The sequence below is a fragment of the Corythoichthys intestinalis genome, chromosome 2, assembly GCF_030265065.1.
Source record: "Corythoichthys intestinalis isolate RoL2023-P3 chromosome 2, ASM3026506v1, whole genome shotgun sequence".
Taxonomy (NCBI): Eukaryota; Metazoa; Chordata; class Actinopteri; order Syngnathiformes; family Syngnathidae; genus Corythoichthys; species Corythoichthys intestinalis.
In genome coordinates, this window is record NC_080396.1 from 45812703 (window position 1) to 45833053 (window position 20351).

General features: G+C 39.3%; 1 protein-coding gene across 7 annotated transcripts in view; it reads left to right on the forward strand.

Annotated features, from left to right (window-relative positions):
• Positions 1-20351, forward strand: part of dmd (dystrophin) — a 283797-nt gene that overhangs the window by 64982 nt on the left and 198464 nt on the right. For all 7 annotated transcript variants that reach the window (XM_057829994.1, XM_057829988.1, XM_057829990.1 and 4 more), the window contains exons 3-9: positions 1672-1764; positions 6017-6097; positions 6377-6469; positions 13731-13832; positions 14337-14407; positions 14526-14644; positions 20027-20226. In XM_057829994.1, coding sequence (XP_057685977.1) covers positions 1672-1764; positions 6017-6097; positions 6377-6469; positions 13731-13832; positions 14337-14407; positions 14526-14644; positions 20027-20226 — 759 coding nt within the window. The remainder of the gene's footprint in view (positions 1-1671; positions 1765-6016; positions 6098-6376; positions 6470-13730; positions 13833-14336; positions 14408-14525; positions 14645-20026; positions 20227-20351) is intronic.

The window sequence follows — 20351 nt, forward strand, 5'->3', positions numbered from 1 at the left end:
GATGAAAGTAACTGAGTAAGACTAATTGCTGCCCTAGTGGCTCAGTAGTAAATGTAAGAAGTGCGTGTTTTGCACAGAAGGAAATGCTGAGTCTCTGCTCTTTGTGTGTATTCACCAGGTACCTCATTTTAGTCTCACAGTAGAAATTATGCAGGCTTTAATCATCAGATATTATATATTTCCAGATTATAGGTGTGAATAATACTGTATGTGTCCTGTGATTGACTTACAAGTCCAAGCTGTAAGGGTAAAAGTCTACTAGGATAATCAGCATTAAGCATAGATCCTCAAGGAGAAGTATAGTGGCAATAAGCAATGATGAAATGGATGATTTCCCAGAGTTAGCACTAAAAAACTATGTGGCGGCAGGGATATTTATCTGGAAACATCCATGAAAATGAATAATCAAAATTTTACGTTTCTACTCAGCCGTAGACAGCACAAAATCATCCAGTTATCTTTTTTCAATCATACCTAAGGTTAGGTTGTTCTTTTTTTTTTTTTTTTTTTTTTTGAATTTTCACTGGTCCAACAAAAAAACATTGATCCACCATTGATGGGGTCACCATGGCAAAAACACCCCTTCTTTACTAATTCGTTTAAATGTAGTGGTCCCTGCAGGAAGTTAATGATGGTTCAGTGGCCCTGACTTCAATGCAAGCAGAGTGCATTCAATTCCCACTCAGTGAAAGTGTGAATACCTCTATATCCTCTCTGTGATTGACTCGCTATCAGTTACCTGTATAGTCTATCTGTAGCCTATTGTCGGCTGACATACGTTCCAGCTCCGCATTACTGTTTTCCAGCTATACACGCCCTGCGAGTTCATTAAATAAGTAGGGCTGTCAAATTTATCGCGTTAACGGGCGGTAATTAATTTTTTCAATTAATCACGTAAAATATTTAACGTAATTAACGCATGCGCGGCACGTCCCACTCACGCATTGCCGCAAACAGCCTACAATGGTGCCGTTATACTTGTATACAGAACTAAGAGGCAGCGTCAAATGAATGGAGCAGATACAAGCATTCATTGGGGCCATGCTTATAATTGGCAAAAGCTTTAACATCTCTCCCACAATAACTATACCTATTGTGGGAAGCGACGTAGGGAAGAATGCCAGGAGTTGATCTTTTCTTAACACCATGTATTGTGCCCAACGCAGAGAAGATATAGCATTTGCAGGCACCACACACAGTCATGGTTGAACCACTTCCCATCATGCATTTGGGCAGAACAGTTAAGTCGCGACAGTATTATTTACTGAAAGCTCAACAAATACACTAGATGGCAATATTTAGTCACAACATACAAACTCACGTTTATCCTTTAAGAATTACAAGTCTTTCTATCCGTGGATCCCTTTCGTAGAAAGAATGTTAATAATGTTAATGCCATCTTGTGGATTTATTGTTATAATAAACAAATACAGTACTTATGTACAGTATGTTGAATGTATATACCCATCTTATCCTTCCATCCCAACAATAATTTACAGAAAAATATGGCATATTTTAGAGATGGTTTGAATTGCGATTAATTACGATTAATTTTTAAGCCGTGATTAGCTCGATTAAAAATTTGAATCATTTGCCAGCCCTATAAATAAGCAAAAAATATTTTGTAAGAGTGTTGAATTTCATATGTCATTCATTCCATGTATGTTCCAGACAGGGAAACCACCTGTGGAAGATCTTTTCTCAGACCTGTGTGATGGACGACGCTTGTTGGAACTGTTGCAGGGTCTAGCAGGAAATGAGCAGGTACAATTTCACATTCTACAATCATCACCCGTAGAATACTACAATACTTGTTTGTAAAGTTGTGTGATAATTATTTTTTAACCGATATCTCGATATTGTCCAACTCCAAAAATCCGATACCCACATATGCGGTCGTGGACTTAACATATGGCTAAAACTGGATGCTTTACTAATGATAAGTGTAACAACTTCAAGGTTTTTCAAATAAACATTCTGTGAAAAATAGGTAAGTTAGGCACTTATTCCGTCCTCAGTGTCCATGTGGGTACACAAATCGACAGATATTGAAATCAAAATCAGGCTCAGAAGTCAGATGCTGAAGTAAAGTTCAATTGGCTTTACTTTGGTCATCTTTCTCTTAACAAGAGCACTAATACTTTTTTGTAAAACTGAAAACAACAAAACATAGTCTCAATAATATATAATAAAGTTACCAAATAAAGCAAAATGTACACCGCATGTCAATTTGAACTTGGGTTGTGCCTCTGTCCCCTGGGCATGCCACCGTCTCTACAGGCTTCCTTGTTTTTGGGTTGTCGGTGGGCCCTCCCGTGGTCCGTGGGATCTGGGATGGGGATGGTCATCCACTGCTGCGGGGTGGTTGTCCCGAGGCCGCCGGCGTATGGTGCAGCGCCTGTTTGGTGTGCCGTGGGGGGGGGGGGGGGGGGGGGTTGCTGGGTGTGGTCGGGGCCCTGGTGCCTCTTTCGCCTTATGGCTGGCAGTACTTGCGGGCTTTGCCCTGCCCGCAGGAGCCTGCCTCTTAACTCACACACTCTTCACATTGCACTGTAAATATCTTTCACTTTGGGCACCTCCACATTTATTCAGGTCTTTGGGGAGAGACTGAATAAGGCCAATACAGTCCTGGGCCAGTTCCACCTTCATCATACACCGAGGATATGGGTCGGCCGTGTTGTATGCGGGGGTAACGTGACAGTGTCTTCCCCGCCGCAGGCCCCGCCACCTCTTTTAACTCACCCTATACATTATACTCCACGGGGAAGCTACGACGAAACGCGGTAGGATTTGTGGCAGGGAAGAACTTCCCCGTGGTGGTGTCACTGCCCTCTCAACCTATTTTAATGCATACAATGTACTACTCTCCCCACACAATGCCATCACGGTGCTGGTTGTTTGCGCTGTGGCCGGTCCGTGTTCTCCTGCTTCCGCCTTCCTCTCTTTATTCGAGCCGGGCATCCTCCTTGTACCGTGGCGCGGATCACCGGTTGGGTGCCGTTGGGTCAGCAGGGTGTCGTCCCCTCTGGGTTGGGATCCTACCCTGCCCTGGGCGTGGTGGGCCATGAGGATCCCGCAGTGTGCTGCGTTGGTTGGGGTGCACGGCGGTGGCTGGAAGTCCAGGTGGGCGGTTGGTGGTAGGGGCTGGTGGTGCGTCCCCACATCCCTTCCTTGAGGTCCGTTAATGGGGGCCCAGATGGTCCGGGGGTCCACCCTGGGTCCCACGGAGATGGTGGTGGCACCTTTGCCGGAGCTGCGGGAAGAGGGATGGGCCTTGTTCACTCACCCCCCCCCCAATGGATGGGGCGGTGCTGGAGCCCTGGGTTCGGATCCCGCGCAGCATTTCCACTTTTCTGCAGGATTATCACACGTCTGAGTGGGCTCACGCATGACTGTGGTGCAACTAGACACATTCAAGTAGAGAGATTGTCGCTGCCAGGATTAGCGACCAGGGAACATAGAATAGGATGGCAACATATCCACACTTACATGTGATTCACATCATACTGGGTTCCAAACCTCACATTGCTGATTTATATACGCACCACCCCGTCTAATAATTTCTCCTTTTGGCTCACCTTCCCTCCTTTCTCCTCGGTTTTCAGACCCCACACAGTGTCCACGGGTAAATATAATTAACTAACGATAGCACCACTATGTTCAAAGGTAGAACAGGCCTGAAATGTATTTCTGGTTGTTGTTGTTCTTCTCCTCTTCTATCTGCTTCCTTCCCTCTCTGTCCCTGCATAGCTCCTTCCTGCTCGCTGCTTTCTACTAATAAATAAAATGTAATGAACAACTACAATGGGAGGATATGAAACTCCCATTTGGTATATTAAAGCTGTTCAGACCATAAGTACACTCAGATTCCTGTTCTCTGTGTCTAAGCAGCTGAACAGAACAGGTTAAAAGAAAATAATAAAAATAAAAAAAGAATAAAACTTTCAAGTGATGCTTGTGTAAGACACAAACAACGTGTTAAGATGGCAAGATTTGCTACTATACATTGGTTGCAGATGTTAATGCATCCATTTAGCTCTCTCTATTTGCAATGAGCTCACGTCGACATACGTATGATTACGTCAGCAGAAAGCGCTGGAACCTAAATTACACCTACAGTGCCTTGCAAAAGTATTCGGCCCCCTTGAATCTTGCAACCTTTCGCCACATTTCAGGCTTCAAACATAAAGATATGAAATTTAATTTTTTTGTCAAGAATCAACAACAAGTGGGACACAATCGTGAAGTGGAACAACATTTATTGGATAATTTAAACTTTTTTAACAAATAAAAAACTGAAAAGTGGGGCATGCAATATTATTCGGCCCCTTTACTTTCAGTGCAGCAAACTCACTCCAGAAGTTCAGTGAGGATCTCTGAATGATCCAATGTTGTCCTAAATGACCGATGATGATAAGTAGAATCCACCTGTGTGTAATCAAGTCTCCGTATAAATGCACCTGCTCTGTGATAGTCTCAGGGTTCTGTTTGAAGTGCAGAGAGCATTATGAAAACCAAGGAACACACCAGGCAGGTCCGAGATACTGTTGTGGAGAAGTTTAAAGCCGGATTTGAATACAAAAAGATTTCCCAAGCTTTAAACATCTCAAGGAGCACTGTGCAAGCCATCATATTGAAATGGAAGGAGCATCAGACCACTGCAAATCTACCAAGACCCGGCCGTCCTCCCAGACTTTCTTCTCAAACAAGGAGAAAACTGATCAGAGATGCAGCCAAGAGGCCCATGATCACTCTGGATGAACTGCAGAGATCTACAGCTGAGGTGGGAGAGTCTGTCCATAGGACAACAATCAGTCGTACACTGCACAAATCTGGCCTTTATGGAAGAGTGGCAAGAAGAAAGCCATTATGGAAGAGTGGCAAGAAGAAAGCCATTTCTCAAAGATATCCATAAAAAGTCTCGTTTAAAGTTTGCCACAAGCCACCTGGGAGACACACCAAACATGTGGAAGAAGGTGCTCTGGTCAGATGAAACCAAAATTGAACTTTTTGGCCACAATGCAAAACGATATGTTTGGCGTAAAAGCAACACAGCTCATCACCCTGAACACACCATCCCCACTGTCAAACATGGTGGTGGCAGCATCATGGTTTGGGCCTGCTTTTCTTCAGCAGGGACTGGGAAGATGGTTAAAATTGACGGGAAGATGGATGCAGCCAAATACAGGAACATTCTGGAAGAAAACCTGTTGGTATCTGCACAAGACCTGAGACTGGGACGGAGATTTATCTTCCAACAGGACAATGATCCAAAACATAAAGCCAAATCTACAATGGAATGGTTCAAAAATAAATGTATCCAGGTGTTAGAATGGCCAAGTCAAAGTCCAGACCTGAATCCAATCGAGAATCTGTGGAAAGAGCTGAAGACTGCTGTTCACAAACACTCTCCATCCAACCTCACTGAGCTCGAGCTGTTTTGCAAGGAAGAATGGGCAAGAATGTCAGTCTCTCGATGTGCAAAACTGATAGAAACATACCCCAAGCGACTTGCAGCTGTAATTGGTGCAAAAGGTGGCGCTACAAAGTATTAACGCAAGGGGGCCGAATAATATTGCACGCCCCACTTTTCAGTTTTTTATTTGTTAAAAAAGTTTAAATTATCCAATAAATTTTGTTCCACTTCACGACTGTGTCCCACTTGTTGTTGATTCTTGACAAAAAATTAAAATTTTATATCTTTATGTTTGAAGCCTGAAATGTGGCGAAAGGTTGCAAGGTTCAAGGGGGCCGAATACTTTTGCAAGGCACTGTAAGTGCCAGCAGGGGATGAAAAACCCCCAGAAACACAGGCAGGCCAAAAGTGGGCATGACAGCACTGCCATACGCATGCTGGCCCAAAACCGATAGTAAAAATCTGATATCAATATTTTCCGATCTGATTTCAAAATGCTTTTATCGGCCAATGTTATCGGCTACCCGATAATATCGGACAACTCTACTTGTGTGTGTTAACTGCATGTGTGACTAAAATCCTGTGCATGTGTGTTTGAAGGTGAGGCTGGAAAAGGGCACCTCACGCGTCCACTCGCTCAACAATGTCAACCGAGCTCTCCAAATCCTGCAGAAGAACAATGTAAGTGTCCAAAATGTTTTAACTTTTAAAGACACTGACATTTACCATTCTCCATGTTTAAGCAGCTGAATAGGGAACGTTTTAAAAAAATGTAATTCTTATACCTTTGCTTCTGTAGTAGATATTGCATTTTGTTTGCTGGATCTTACAAATGAATATGATTGCTAAGTGAAAACACTACATCGTGGTAGACTGGCAAAATTGTCCTAAAGTGATAAAATCCGTGTGAATTGCCGTTAAAGTTTGTGCTGCAGTTTATGTCCCGTCATCTTCATGTAGGTTGAGTTGGTGAACATTGGCGCGACGGACATTGTTGATGGCAATCACAAACTCATTCTTGGCCTCATCTGGAGCATCATTCTCCATTGGCAGGTGTGTGTTTAAGATTTTTTTGATGCCTCATTTGTAAATGATAATTGATATACAGTATTGAGTAGATTAACATGAGTCGTCCACCGTTGATAATCCTTCCTATTTTGCGTCAGCAGTATTTTATTAATACTACACTTGTAGCTTGTTTTATTTAACTTTAATTTGTTCTGTGACAAAGCTCATAACTCAATTTACTCGTATAGCAAATCAATTTTCCAACTTCAAATCAACTGAAATGGCAGTATGCCATTTCTTCTGGACATGTTCAGCAACTAAAAGCAAAAAGTAGCAATACATTGAAATAATATTATAATGAATTTAACAGACCCTACAATGAGCTTTAGATTTAGTTCGAGCCTGTGGTGCCATTGGAACAAAAGCCTGTTTGTTGTGCACTGATTGCCAGTGCTTCCTTGTTGTTGTTGTTTTTTTTTTTTCCTTTCAAGTCACTTTATTATTATGTCTCCGTATGTACGGTATTCTTTTTTTTTTTTTTTTTTCTTTGTTGGTGTGTGTGTGCTATGGACCCACTGTGAGATTCCGGAATAAAGATAATATATATATATATATATATATTGCACATCATGCAACACAACGAGGAGCACTTGTCAAATCAAGGTGTCATTGTACTTGAATCATAATATGTATGTGTATGAGCTGGTTGGGTGGCGGTTGAGCATTTTCTAAAGCTGTTTCTTTTGTTCAATTATAGCCATAATACGTACAGTATGTGGATTAGCTTGTAGGGTGGCGGTTGAGCATTTTCTAAAGCTGTTTCGTTTGTTCAGTTTTCGCCTATTTTGATGAATGAAACTGTTAGTCTTCCCTCATGTACTGTAGCACAATGCAAAAACTCATATATCAAACCATTAGTGAGTACATGATTGAGGGACATCTAAAAAATGCAATTTTTTTTTTAGTGTTGTTCCTTAGGTAGAAATAGGCATTTACTGTGTTACCATTAAATATTGTGATTTAGCCTAAAATTCATACATTCATTCATTTTCCGAGCTGCTTATTCTCATGAGGGTTGCGTCCTAAAATTCATACCTCAATATTTTTGCTACAAATTGCAATATCTGTGATTTTCTTATTTAGTTAAATCTGGAAAAACATGATGTTGATTAGCAATTAGCAATAAGAGGGCTGTTACAGGTGTATATATTCAATATTCAAAAAAATATACAGCTGCATGGTATATGAAAATAATAAAGCCAAATCAAATTTAAGACTTGATTCCTGTTATTTTGGGACTATAAACAGGTTTTTTTTACCCCTCTGAACACTGTGGTGTATATTCCAGTGTATCATATTTAGAGCTGTTCCGACTAGTCGACGTTGTTGACGTCATCGATGACGTAAATACGTCGACAGGCAAAATATACCGTCGACGGGTAATGACGGGTTTCAAAAAAATTACATGCGGATAAAGTTTAGAATGGTGGGCGCTCGCGATGCAAGCTGTGAAAAAAAGCGGACCAGAATGGCCAGGGCCTGGAATTATTTCACGGAAAATATGGAGGGTGCCACTGTGCGTACTCTTGCTAAGCTGAGCTCGCATACACGCACGTAGCACGTGGGCTATGAACGAACACTTGAAGCGCCGTCACCCAAGTGTAATTTTGGAACACAACGAGAAACAACAAGCTAGCTCAGTGTTTTTCAACACTAGTGTGCCCTGAGAGATCGTCAGGTGTGCCGCGAGAAATCGGGCGTAGGGGCAGTAGGAGGGAAGGAAAGAGTAGGTAGAAAGTTCTCGGTTGTGTGCAGATGAGCGAGGTAGTGCTCGTGTTGCGTTCAAGAACTGCTTGGATTTCTAGCTATCAGCGACCTCGCTGTCTGCGACAATGTGGACCCCAGCACGTCTACTGCACATCATTTGATTAGACTCGTCGTGTGTCGATATACTCGAAAGTATCCTTGAAAAACACTGGCGGATTGTAAGGCCATACAACTTTCTAATGATTTTTTTTTTTAATCAAAGTTGCCTTTATGTGCGTCTTCTCAACTTGCATCATTAAGTTTTTTCCATACGTACTTCATGTTTTTAATCTACTCTGCCGGTGCTCCTGAAAGCTGTAGATCTCGACAGGCCTGCTTACTATATATTTAATTTTTGTTACTATGACTATGTGTGCCTTTCATTCAAAATAATTGTGGTAATATTTCAGTGTGCCTTCTGCTTTATCTATTTTCAGATTAAAATAAAAATTGAACAGTTTTTCCCCTCCCCAAAAAATGCAGAATGCGCACTAGAATGAGCATCTGAACTCACACAAAGTATTCTGAAAATGATTGTCCGGGACATTCTAATTCATTTTAACATTTAGAACAATATAGACATACCACAAAAAGAGTAAGAATTGCTTTGACTCCTGTTAAAAAAGTGAGGTCACAGTGTTTCCGTTTACATTTTTTTTTTTGCAGTAGTTAATGCCAGCAGCATTTGACCTCATTGTTTGTGATTTATTATTGATATTTATGTTATTTATTCATACATTAATAAAAGAATTTAGGTGTTCCAAAATGTTTTTTGTGAACTAATAAGTTTCAACAAAAAAATCGACCTGACTAATCAGGAGGAAATTAGTCGTTTGGGACAGCCCTAGTCATATTTATGGATTTTTACAGGCTAATGTCGTTTGCTTTAGATATCCCTTAATAACAATATGGACATGTGCAGCTATAAGCTTAGTGTGCAGTTTGAATATGAACAACTAGAGTCAAATTTGTTGGGTGTGGCTTATAGTCGGGTCCGCCTTATAGTCCAAAAATTATGGTACTTCTCCGACTGACGTACCTGTCTCACATAATAGAGTTTCTGGATTTTAAATATAATTTCATCTGGCGATTGCTTATTTTTCCACTATCCAAAAAACATTGCCAACAGTAAAGGTTTGAATGTAAGCGTCAATGCTTTTATCTTTATACTGTACTATGAGCTCTGTGATAGCCTGTCAACGAGTTGCGTTTACCTCAGCTCTTAACCAAGGTCAGCAAATCAACTAGTAGCCAAGCTGTATACAGCACAATAGGAGGGGGAACCTCAGGGCACCTCACGACACGATACGATTCGCGATACAAGGCTCACGATAATGATTATCTCACGATATCAGGATACAGCGATTATCGATATTTTGGTCAGAAATTTGATACATGATATTCTACTACACAACTGTTGAAACGGGGGAAAAAAGATATTTCAAAATAGAAAAATACTTATTAAGTCATTTATTAAACAGTGACACCTTTTCTGTGCAACATTGCTGTAAAATATAAATCTACTGCAAATTGTGTACCTGCACATATAGAGGAAACAAACCACAACCACTGATATCTCTTGGAGAGATCATGATGAATGGCACCCTTAATTCCTTTAAAGTTTTAAATCTTTTAAAAAAAATTAACAGTGCTGTAGGTGTCAGTCAGCAGTTGAGCTTGGAGTGGGGCAATAATACAATTGGTGGGTCTTTTCTTCGTATATGACCTTTGTTGCCAAAAGCATTGGTTTGAGCACTTCCACCATCTGCTTCAGCATTTGAGATATCGGACTCAGTCAATCACATTCTTCCTCACCTTAAAAACAACAAAATAAAACAAAAAATATTAGCTACTTAATAGCTTTTGAGTTGAAATCCTGATTTTTTTTTTTTTTTTTTTTTTTTTTTGTGTGTTGAAAGTATTGAGGGAATTAAAAAAATATGAATTGAATGTATAGAAATTAAAAATGCAATAATTAGCTATTTTTAATATGTAGACTACATTAATTATCATGCACATCACCTTATATATCTTGGAAGCTATTCAAACCGTTTTTATAGCTTATTGTATCAAAATGGCAGTAAAAACAGTTTGTGTAGTAAACTAGATGGAAAGTGGTTCTCAAATAATATTAAATAAATCAGTAAATTCATGTAGGCTTGTTCGATATTCATTTTCATTCAGTTTAGGGTCCTGGTTTATTTTATATCATTAAACACCAAATGTCCTCAAAATAATACATGTAGATTAAAAAATCAATTACATTGCAAAACTTTCTTACCTCAAGTGATAAAAGCGAAGCAGTGAATAAATCCGGTGTCCACTTCATCACCAGCTGCCAGTGAACCTTATTTTTGTGGGACAATTCTTGCATACAGCAAAGTCCTTGTTCACCTTACTTCCTTTCTTGTTGGTGTAAACTCTAAAGTATGTCCACATGTGTGATTTGTAGAAATATCTTTCTCACTTTTTCCTCCACCGTTCTCACGAAGCTTTTTTATTTTTTTCAACCCACTTGGAGCTTCCTCTCTTCTTCTCTAGACGATTTGTGCACACTTTACCTTCACAGCCACTCTTGATCGCCCCTAGTTGACCGCCAAGGAATTGCTCAACAAACATTGAGCAGTTTACAGCATCCATACTCCATTGTATAGCCAATACGTCAAATAAAAGTATCGATACTTGGCGGGAGCATATCGATAACCGATCAGGTTGCAAAATATCGCGATATATCGCTGTATCGAAATATTGTCACACTCTTACAGCACAACCTGGAGGGACAGACTGAGTTTACAGTGCCACCTGTTGCTTTGGCATGCACTTCATAGTCAATAAATTTGCTCTCCCTCTGTTCAGTTTAAGTGTGTCAGTGTATGCGCTACAGCTTTTTTTTTTTTTCCTCGAAGCACCCCTCTAATTAGAGTGGAAATGCATACATTGACCTACTCTCAAATGAGTGTGCTCTCGTTTTTTTGTCTTTCTAGACCTTGTTTAGTGACGAATGACAAGCAAAGTGTGTATGCATCTAATTGTGTTTGGGTGTGAGAGGGACTCTTGGCTTCAAACTATTAATAGACTTAGTTGGAGTGCTATGGGCAAGCGGACAGTGGGGGGTGGATGTTGATGGTCATAGGGGTAAGGGTTTTGAATTAGTAATAGCATTTGTCTTTTTGTTTTTTAACACTCCATTAGTGTAAGTGTAAATGCACAAACACAGTAGCCGAAGGAAATATATGTAAAAGTAATACACTTCTGGCCAGGGAAAAATGTAACACCTCCTCCTGGGCCTTGAACATGTGACCCGAATCTGTCACTTGCATGAACCCACCACACTCACACTTATACTGTTGATGCACAATTTATGTACACTGCTAATATAATGTTATAGTAAATACAATGAAGTATAGAAAGAGCTTATTATTGTGTTTTTTGTTTTTACTCAGGACTTCCCCGATGAATAGTGCTAACATTTATAGTTTTGTTTTTTTTTTCCGTCAAACAACACATGCAGTATGATGAATTTTTAATCCACATGTTTTACCATCATTAGCATTGGCAAATATTGATTTAATGTAAAACTACTATTTTTTTTCCCATTGTAATGAAGATCCGTGACAACTATAAGTAAGCGGGTTTTATGAGGCACACCAATCCTTAGTCTCTGCAATGGAGTGACCAAATACTCCCCCAAAGGCTCAATTGGAAACTCAGCCAAACGCTCCCATTGCAGCCTTACTATTTAGCTCTTGGGCCTGCCAGGTTTGGCATCCTCCCCCGCCATTTAATCCAACTCCAGATTCAAGACTTATATCACGAGTGGGCAATTAATTTTTCCAAGGGGCCACATGAGAAACCAAGAATTTCAAGAGCCATACCAACAGTTCAGAAACATTCCAACAATAATTCAACAATATATTTAAATTATTATGTGTATATGTTATCACACAAAAATAATCAGCAAGTCCATGTTTTGTTGAAATGTGGAATCAAAATGTTTCTTACAAGCATCAGTTAATATAATTGTGTACATGTTTTTTTCTTTCAAAATTTACCAGCGTGTTGACATTGCAAGCACTAAATGTCCTACTTCTCTTAGTCCAAGTTAGAACTACCTAATCATAATTTATGTTTCATTTATGTTTATATCTTTTATGTTTATACTTATTTATTTATACATCAAATATTAGCAAACAATTGGACTGAAAGGGAACAGACTTTGATCTGAAAAAATGATCTAAAAAATCTGAAAAATGATATAACAGTGGCACCTGCTTAGGTAAAGGGTAACCACAAAAAGTACTTACAGTACTTTGCATCTCAAATATAATAGGTTTGGTTTATAGTCAAGTGCATCTTGTCGTCCAAAAATTAGTTATTTATATATTTTTTTGTTTTGTTCTATTCTTGAAACACACTAATATGTGGTTCATTTTGTAAAATATTACAAAATATATATGGCGGAAAACACAGACAAGACTTAAATAGCAGTTTCTGCTCTTGCACCCCTCTTTAAAATAAACTGCTGTATTTTAAGCCAAAACAACTGTTGTGTTTGATAGAGCAATATGTCTATATGCTGCCATAGCAGATTCATAGCACATTAATCCCCCGAACTATTTTTAATTTGTCTATTTCACTCTGGAAACCCCCGTTTACAGATGTCGCGCAAACGCTTTTGTTTCAACCTAGCCATAAAAATAATTAATTATATCTATCATTCGAAATGTCTGTCATTTTTAGCTTAGAATCATTAATTGATGTCTAATATTTAGTTAAAAAAAAAAAAAAAAAACGACTTAAAAAAAAATTATTCACTCGCATATTTTAAACTTTTAAACAAATTACGTCACAATGAAAAAATTGGCGTCTGTAAACAAGTTACAGATATCTACCTCCTAACTATCACTTAATTTTTATTTATGTTTTGTTACTGTCGCATTTTCCCGATATGTTAGATAATAAATAATCCATCCAAACAAAGAAAAATTGAAAAATAACGTTTAAAAGGGTAAATACATGAAAAAGAAAATCTCGACCACTCCTTGTTGTCTGCGATTTCTGCATCACGACCGTTGTTATATTACCATGTTTCACCCATAAAATCCCCCCAAATTCCGGCTGTGGCCATTCACAGCTGTGTCTTGACACTCGGCGATACATGCTACATGGAGTTTTTGGATTAAACAAGGTAAGTACGCGATAATATCTCATTAAAATCATGGCGTCTTTGATTATGGTCTCTCGTGATCTCACCTCCAGTTAGGGTTTCGCTGTTTATTTATTATTTTTTTAAAAAAGCCCTCCTGTTCAAAATATATGTTTATGTATACACTTGTTTTGAATTTGGCAGGGGGGCAATTTGTTCCATTTCAAAGTGTTTGGTAAATGTGTTAAATTGCAGGTTTCAGTAATTTCAGCGTTTACTAAATTAGTTGGCTGGTAAGTCTTTCTACTGTCTCCACAGAAACCCTCTAATTACTGTATCTTTTTGCCTTTTCAGGTAAAGGATGTGATGAAGGAGGTAATGGCTGGCCTACAGCAGACAAACAGTGAAAAGATTCTGCTGAGCTGGGTTCGTCAGAACACAAGCCAGTACCCGCAGGTCGGTATCATATGAAGTTACAGAGATATTGCTCATGCTTGGTTTTATGGAAAATGCGATGATCGATATACGTAAGATAATTTCTGACATCTATTACTTGGATTCTTAGGGATTGAATTCTGATGAATTCTTATGACAGATGAACCAGGAAGGATCATCAAAGTAACTCAATAAACTTCACCTAACTCTAACCCAAAGACCCAAAAGTGATATAATTTACTGAATGACACTTAATGACGTCTGTCAAAAGTGTTTGTTCATATTCAATGCAGGTGTCATGTCATGATTTTGACAGTCTTATGACACTGTCATAGGAAGCATTCAAATAAAGTGTAACCAAATTTTAATCAAAGCTACTGGGCCTAGGACTTTGATAGATCTGCTTCTCAAACTAGAGCATTTTACCACGGCAAGACATTTTGCTATACACATACTGTTTTGTAGCAAAGTTATCAAACTAATGAAGTGAGTTCCTTTTTAATTGTGTGCATTATCTGCCCTCAGGTCAATGTGGTGAACTTCTCCAGTAGCTGGAATGATGGGCTGGCATTCAATGCTCTCATCCACAGCCACAGGTATTGGTTTTCCTTCATTTTCATGCGACTGCTTTAAAATGAGAAACCTCTAAGGGTGCTTGTTTTCCCATGTCAATATCTGTTATCCTCCTCTTCTTTCCCGCAACTCCACATCAAGACCGGAACTATTTGATTGGAGTTCTGTGGAGGCCAAGGTGTCAGCGACTGACAAATTGGAACATGCTTTTAGTAAGGCAGAGCAACATTTGGGCATCGACAGACTCCTCGACCCAGAAGGTAACTAAAATACCCCCCATCTCAACACATATTCCCACACAAGCATGCGCACGCACACCTACACGCACACAGTGTTTCCTAAATCTACAACAACTTCATGCTACAATGGGTTTAAAAAGGTTTTGGCCATATCTTTGTTACTAGACATATGAATGCACAATATACTAGATAATATACCGTGGCGCTGTTGGTAGCTGGAGTTGTCCTTGCACCGAAGGGTCAGCAGTTCAATTCCCGGCTGCATCTGCCCACTGTCGAAGTGCTCTTGAGCAAGGCACTGAACCCTAATTTGCCCCCAATGGGTTGGCAGCGCCTTGCATGGCAACAGCACCATTAGTGTGTGAATGTGTGGGTGAAATGTGTGCAAATGTAAAGTGCTTTGGGCATGGTAACCATGTTGAGAAATATACAGTACTGTATATATACAGTTAGTACTGTCCATTTACAGTACCATTTTTAATGGTTACTGAGACTCACAGCGAAAAATTTGCCTCTTCAACTGAGGCTTTACAAAGGAGGCTAATATATTTTGTTAAGAAATACTGTATACATGATTTGAAATGACGTTTACAACTGAGACATCTGTTATTTCAACATTGCAGCCAACAATATAAGTGGAAGAGAAAAATGACAGAAATGGTAAAAGCAAGAATAATAAAAATGAGGGGCATGCTTAAAGTTTATCATTACACCAGAGGGTCCACTTGGGTTTGATGATTTGCATTAAAACTGCTTCAAATAAAAGAAAAACATCCTGCTTCTAAGGGTCTGAAATCAAGGGAATAAAGAAGAAACAAGAAAAACTACAATGTAAAATATAATGTTTAAAGGATGAAATGAGGTTTAGTAACACACCTTGCATTGCAATTAACATGGTTATGGTTATGGTTATGGTGTTATACTTATTTTTACTTTGATTAACCCCTTCAGACCTGAGCATGCTGCTGAAGGATTTCAGCATTTGCTTCACAAACCAATAAATACACTGAATTTAGTTTCTATTGCCACTTCTGGAAGCTGATTGGACGAAACATTACCCATCGAAATCAAATCATGATGTTTAGCACGCCCTCTTTGCTATTTTTGGTTCTTTGAAAATGGCTGACACAAAACGCAAATTCATAAAGCCAAACCTAAGTCCTAATTTCTCATTAAAAACATTAATATAACATCTTAAAATCAACATTAAAAATGGTAAATGGACTGTACTTACAGTGGGGAGAACAAGTATTTGATACACTGCCAACATGGCAGTGTATCAAATACTTGTTCTCCCCACTGTATATAGCGCATTTATCTGCAATGGTTACCATGCCCAAAGCGCTTTACATTAGCACACATTTACCCGTTCACGCACACATTCACACACCAATGGGGCTGCTACCATGCAAGGCGCTGCCAACCCATTGGAGGCAAATCAGGGTTCAGTGCATTGCCCAAGGGCACTTCGACAGTGGGCAGTCGTAGTCGGAAATCGAACCACTCACCCCTCGGTCCAAGGACAACTCTAGCTACCAACTGCGCCACGGCCGCAATGCCCAATAGATGCATGAAATGCATGAAATATCCCCGACCAAAAAATTGCACTTTGTGTGTTGATGTTGGTGTTTGAGTAGAGTAAAAATCAGCGAAGATTTTTTTTTTTTTTTTGCCCAGCAGAAAAAATGCGGGTCTGAAGGGGTTAAGATTTATTTTTTAAAGCAGTGTTTTTTTTTATGGACCCAAAATCATATACATTTACCTCCTCTGATGACTGTGCATCAAATAAACAAGTTTTGACCATGTTTTTCTACCTTTGACCCAAAAGTAGGCTAGCTCCAATTAGCTCCCTGCCACCTTTAACAGGAGGAGCAGTTATAGCAAATGGATTGATGGAAGTTTTTTTGTTTGTTTATATTGTATTGAATGTAGCCGTTTCTCCCAGAAACTTTGGTAAATGGTAAATGGGCTTAAAATTGTGTAGCGCTTTTCTACCTTCAAAGCCCTCAAACCGCTTTGACATTATTTCCGGGACTAACACTCAAATGCACCCGGAACCGTTCGAATTTTAAATTTTTATTCCATGTTTCGGTGCCCTGACCACCGATAGAAAGAAAAAATAGCTGCCGAACACCACGTGAGCTTTTGAAAAATAAACATCTTTGTGAAAGTGCACTCCTGTGGAAAAAAACTTATCATATATCATCATAACATCATATTCATGTTCAAAGACTGATATTTATATACAAGTCAAAAATAGCCTTGTGAGAAATTCACAGCTAATTGAAAGTTTATAAAATTTGAAAATTAATGGAGACGTTAAGAAATTAATATGAACTATGCATTTTTTTTTTACCTTGCCTATTAAAAGAATCTGAAACGACAATCGTTTGGAACCGGATTCGAAACGTGGAATCGGAACCAGAACCGTTCAAATTCAAACGATGCCCAATCCTATAGTTTACATGATTCTTTGAGGTCTCTTTAGTAGAGGAAGTCAATATTCACCTTGGAGTGAATTAGCACTATTTAGGACAGATTTAAAAAATAGTAATGAAAATGTCAAAAAATATGCTGTTTTGACATGTTATGACAACATGTTCAGCCATTTTACATGTAAAGACTTATGTAAAGAACTAATGCCTAAATATTGTGGTGGGTGAAACTGTTTGATAGAGACATGTGATAATTCATTTTGAGCAATATGACATAACCAATAGATAATTTTGGGGACATCGGAGAATTGTACACAACAAGGCTGTACCATTGCATTTGCAACCTTTTCAAAGAAATGAGAAACTGCAATTTTGATGTGAACAAGTGACAAAATGCAATAAAGACTTGAACAAGTAGTTTTGAGAATTTCATTTCTCACCTGAGAAATACACCAAAGCGACTGAGAAAATCTGTAAATGTGCACTGTTGGTTTTCAGGCTCACCTGAATCAGCCATCTTTGTCATTACTGCCTTGACATAATGTTGGCTTGTGTCATCGACTCGCAGATGTATGTTTGCCAGCCAAAAGTGGGCAGTGCGCATGCAAATAACATGAGGCAAGACTGTGGGGATAATGAAGGCAGAAGTTTACATAAGCGTTTGTGGGAGAATAGTATTGAGGTTCCCAGAAGAAATTGGCGAGTGGTAACTGGCATTTGTTACATGGCCAACAAAATCCATCCCTTCTTAGTGAAACCATGTGGCTGTCATTTAATTTACCGTTGGGCGTAACCCATGCAAGAGGGAATTTGAAGGTGTTCCCACTAGGCCTAAACGATATTGGAAAAAACTTGCTGCAATTTTTTGGGGGGGTTTGTGATATATTGCGATATTATATTGCGATATAAAAAAAATATATATATATATATATATATATATATTTTATACTTTTTTTTTTTTTTCTTATTAAGAAATTTTTACTAGATGACTTGAATAGCTGTTTGGAAAGACTTTGGATGACTCATCATGACCACAGTGTACAGTATTCCATCGTTTTTCGCGGTTGATGGGGACCAGAACTCGCCGCGATAAGTGAAAAACCGCGAAGTAGCGCATAACCCCCCCCAACCCCCCCAAATATTTTTTTTTTTTTGCGTGTGTGTGTGCTCAGTGTATTTATTCAGAACTAGCACTGGAAAGAGATACATATAAGACATGTCACTTTTTTTCCCCAAAGTATGATTTTAAAAATTTTATATACAGTATATGTATGTATATATATAAATAAATGCTTTTTAAGCACTTCAGATATAATAATTATGATCAGTTTTAAACATAACTGTCCCACCGAATCATTTTTAAACAAGAATAAAATACTGTAGTAGAAAAATGCTTGGCTTTATTAAATGCTTCTGTTTACTTAACATGGCTGTGATTCTTGGGGTGTAATGTAGAAATTACAAACTCCTCATAATCACTGGCGTTTATTTTATATGTCTCGAACGCCCCCCCCCCCCCCCCCCACGAACACACACATTAATTCCAGCCCGCGCTTCCTTGCAGAAACTGTTTAACAAGTTAAACGATGATTGACAGATTGCCCGTGGGAAGTCGGCTTCTTTTGCCAGATCAAAGCCATCCTTAACTTTAATAAGCAAGTACCGCAGTGACTGAGAGCTGGGAGAGGGGGTGAGGGAGGCTGTGCGAGCGAATGAAGCAGAACAAAGGTTTGTGGATTGGAAAAAAAAACAACAAAAAAAACTATCGCACGTCCTTGCGATGGGACTATCGCGTATGCGCACATCGCAATGGCGATGTTTAACATTTGCTCCCAGAAACGTATAAAGACGTTCTATTTTTAAATGCTTAACTGTCCCACAAACGTATTTATACGTCTTTTGCGTTTTTTTGTACAAGAAGCATCTAGAGCTTGAGATCTATCGCCGAAACAAAAAACAAGCCTCAAAACCAATTTTAAAGCAATAAAACTGGCCACTGGAGGGCAGTAGCGCATTTGTTAAGACCCCACAACCCAATTCAAACAGTACAACTTTATTAGGCTCGAGTGTCCTGCACGGAAACGCGCACGGCCAAACCAGTTCCCCCCCAGCAACAGAAGTTCCCCAGGCGAACGAGACAGTGGTCACCACAAAAAAAAGACTAAAAAAAAAATCCATCTTTACGAGACAGTCGGCAATGAGAGAAAAGTTTAACCGCTGTCGCAGCCACCAAACGTCATCTCTCAGTTAGGTAAGTGTGAATAAATTGTTACTTTGCTATCAAAAGCTCTATTTGGCCCGTTGTTCATGTTATTTTGTAAAAGGAAAACATTATTCAGATGTTTGGGATGTCACTGAAGCAAAAAATAGCCGTGTTAAAGTCAAAGTTATGTTTGAAATTTTTGCGTTTACAAAAAGCTCATTTTCTCCTGTTTTTTCATCAGAAATTGGAAAATTGCTCAAACTAAGCTATTTTCTAATGCTGATTTCTAAAGAATGGAAAAAGATATGAACTTACTTTTTTTCTGCTGAAAGAAGAGAGTCTAATCTTTCTTTTGGTGGGTTCCATGTTTATATAGCAATAGAACAGAATTTTCTGTGGGCCTTTCAAAATCAGTCAAAATCCAGTAAAATGGCTGGGAGCGAAGGGCCTTGCTCCGGTGAAAATGGCTGGGAGTGAATGAGTTAAACGATATATCGTTCAGGCTTAGTTCCTACCCGATTGACTGTCACGCTTTGAGAGAGTCAGTTTGAATGCAGGCAGGCAGTTGCGAGTTTCTAACTGAAAAATATCTGGCTTGAAGGTCACAATTCTATCGTCTCACAACTCCAGACATAATCATGATTCGTGATTTCGATTTCGTGATTTCGGTTTCGAGAAGTGTATCATTACAGGCTTAGTACAAACAAGAAGCATAGAATCCAAGACATAAACATTATATAAATGTTCTCCCTTTTCATTGTGTAGATGTGGCAGTGCCCCATCCTGACAAGAAGAGCATCATCCTGTACGTGACGTCGCTCTTCCAGGTGCTTCCACAGAGCATTACCATGGAAGCCATCCAGGAAGTTGAGACGCTTCCGCGGCCAGCTAGTGCTGCCAGCACATCTCATGTTCTGACTGGGGAACACTATCAAATCCAGACCCAGCAGCGCTTCTCCCAGCAGGTCTAGCACACACACAAACCCATACTGTATATGCTCTCCTTCTGTTTGAGGATGTCCCATAAATGCTCAACAGGGTTTAGCTATGGATACATGTTGGGCCAGTCCATCAGCTTTACTCTCAGCTT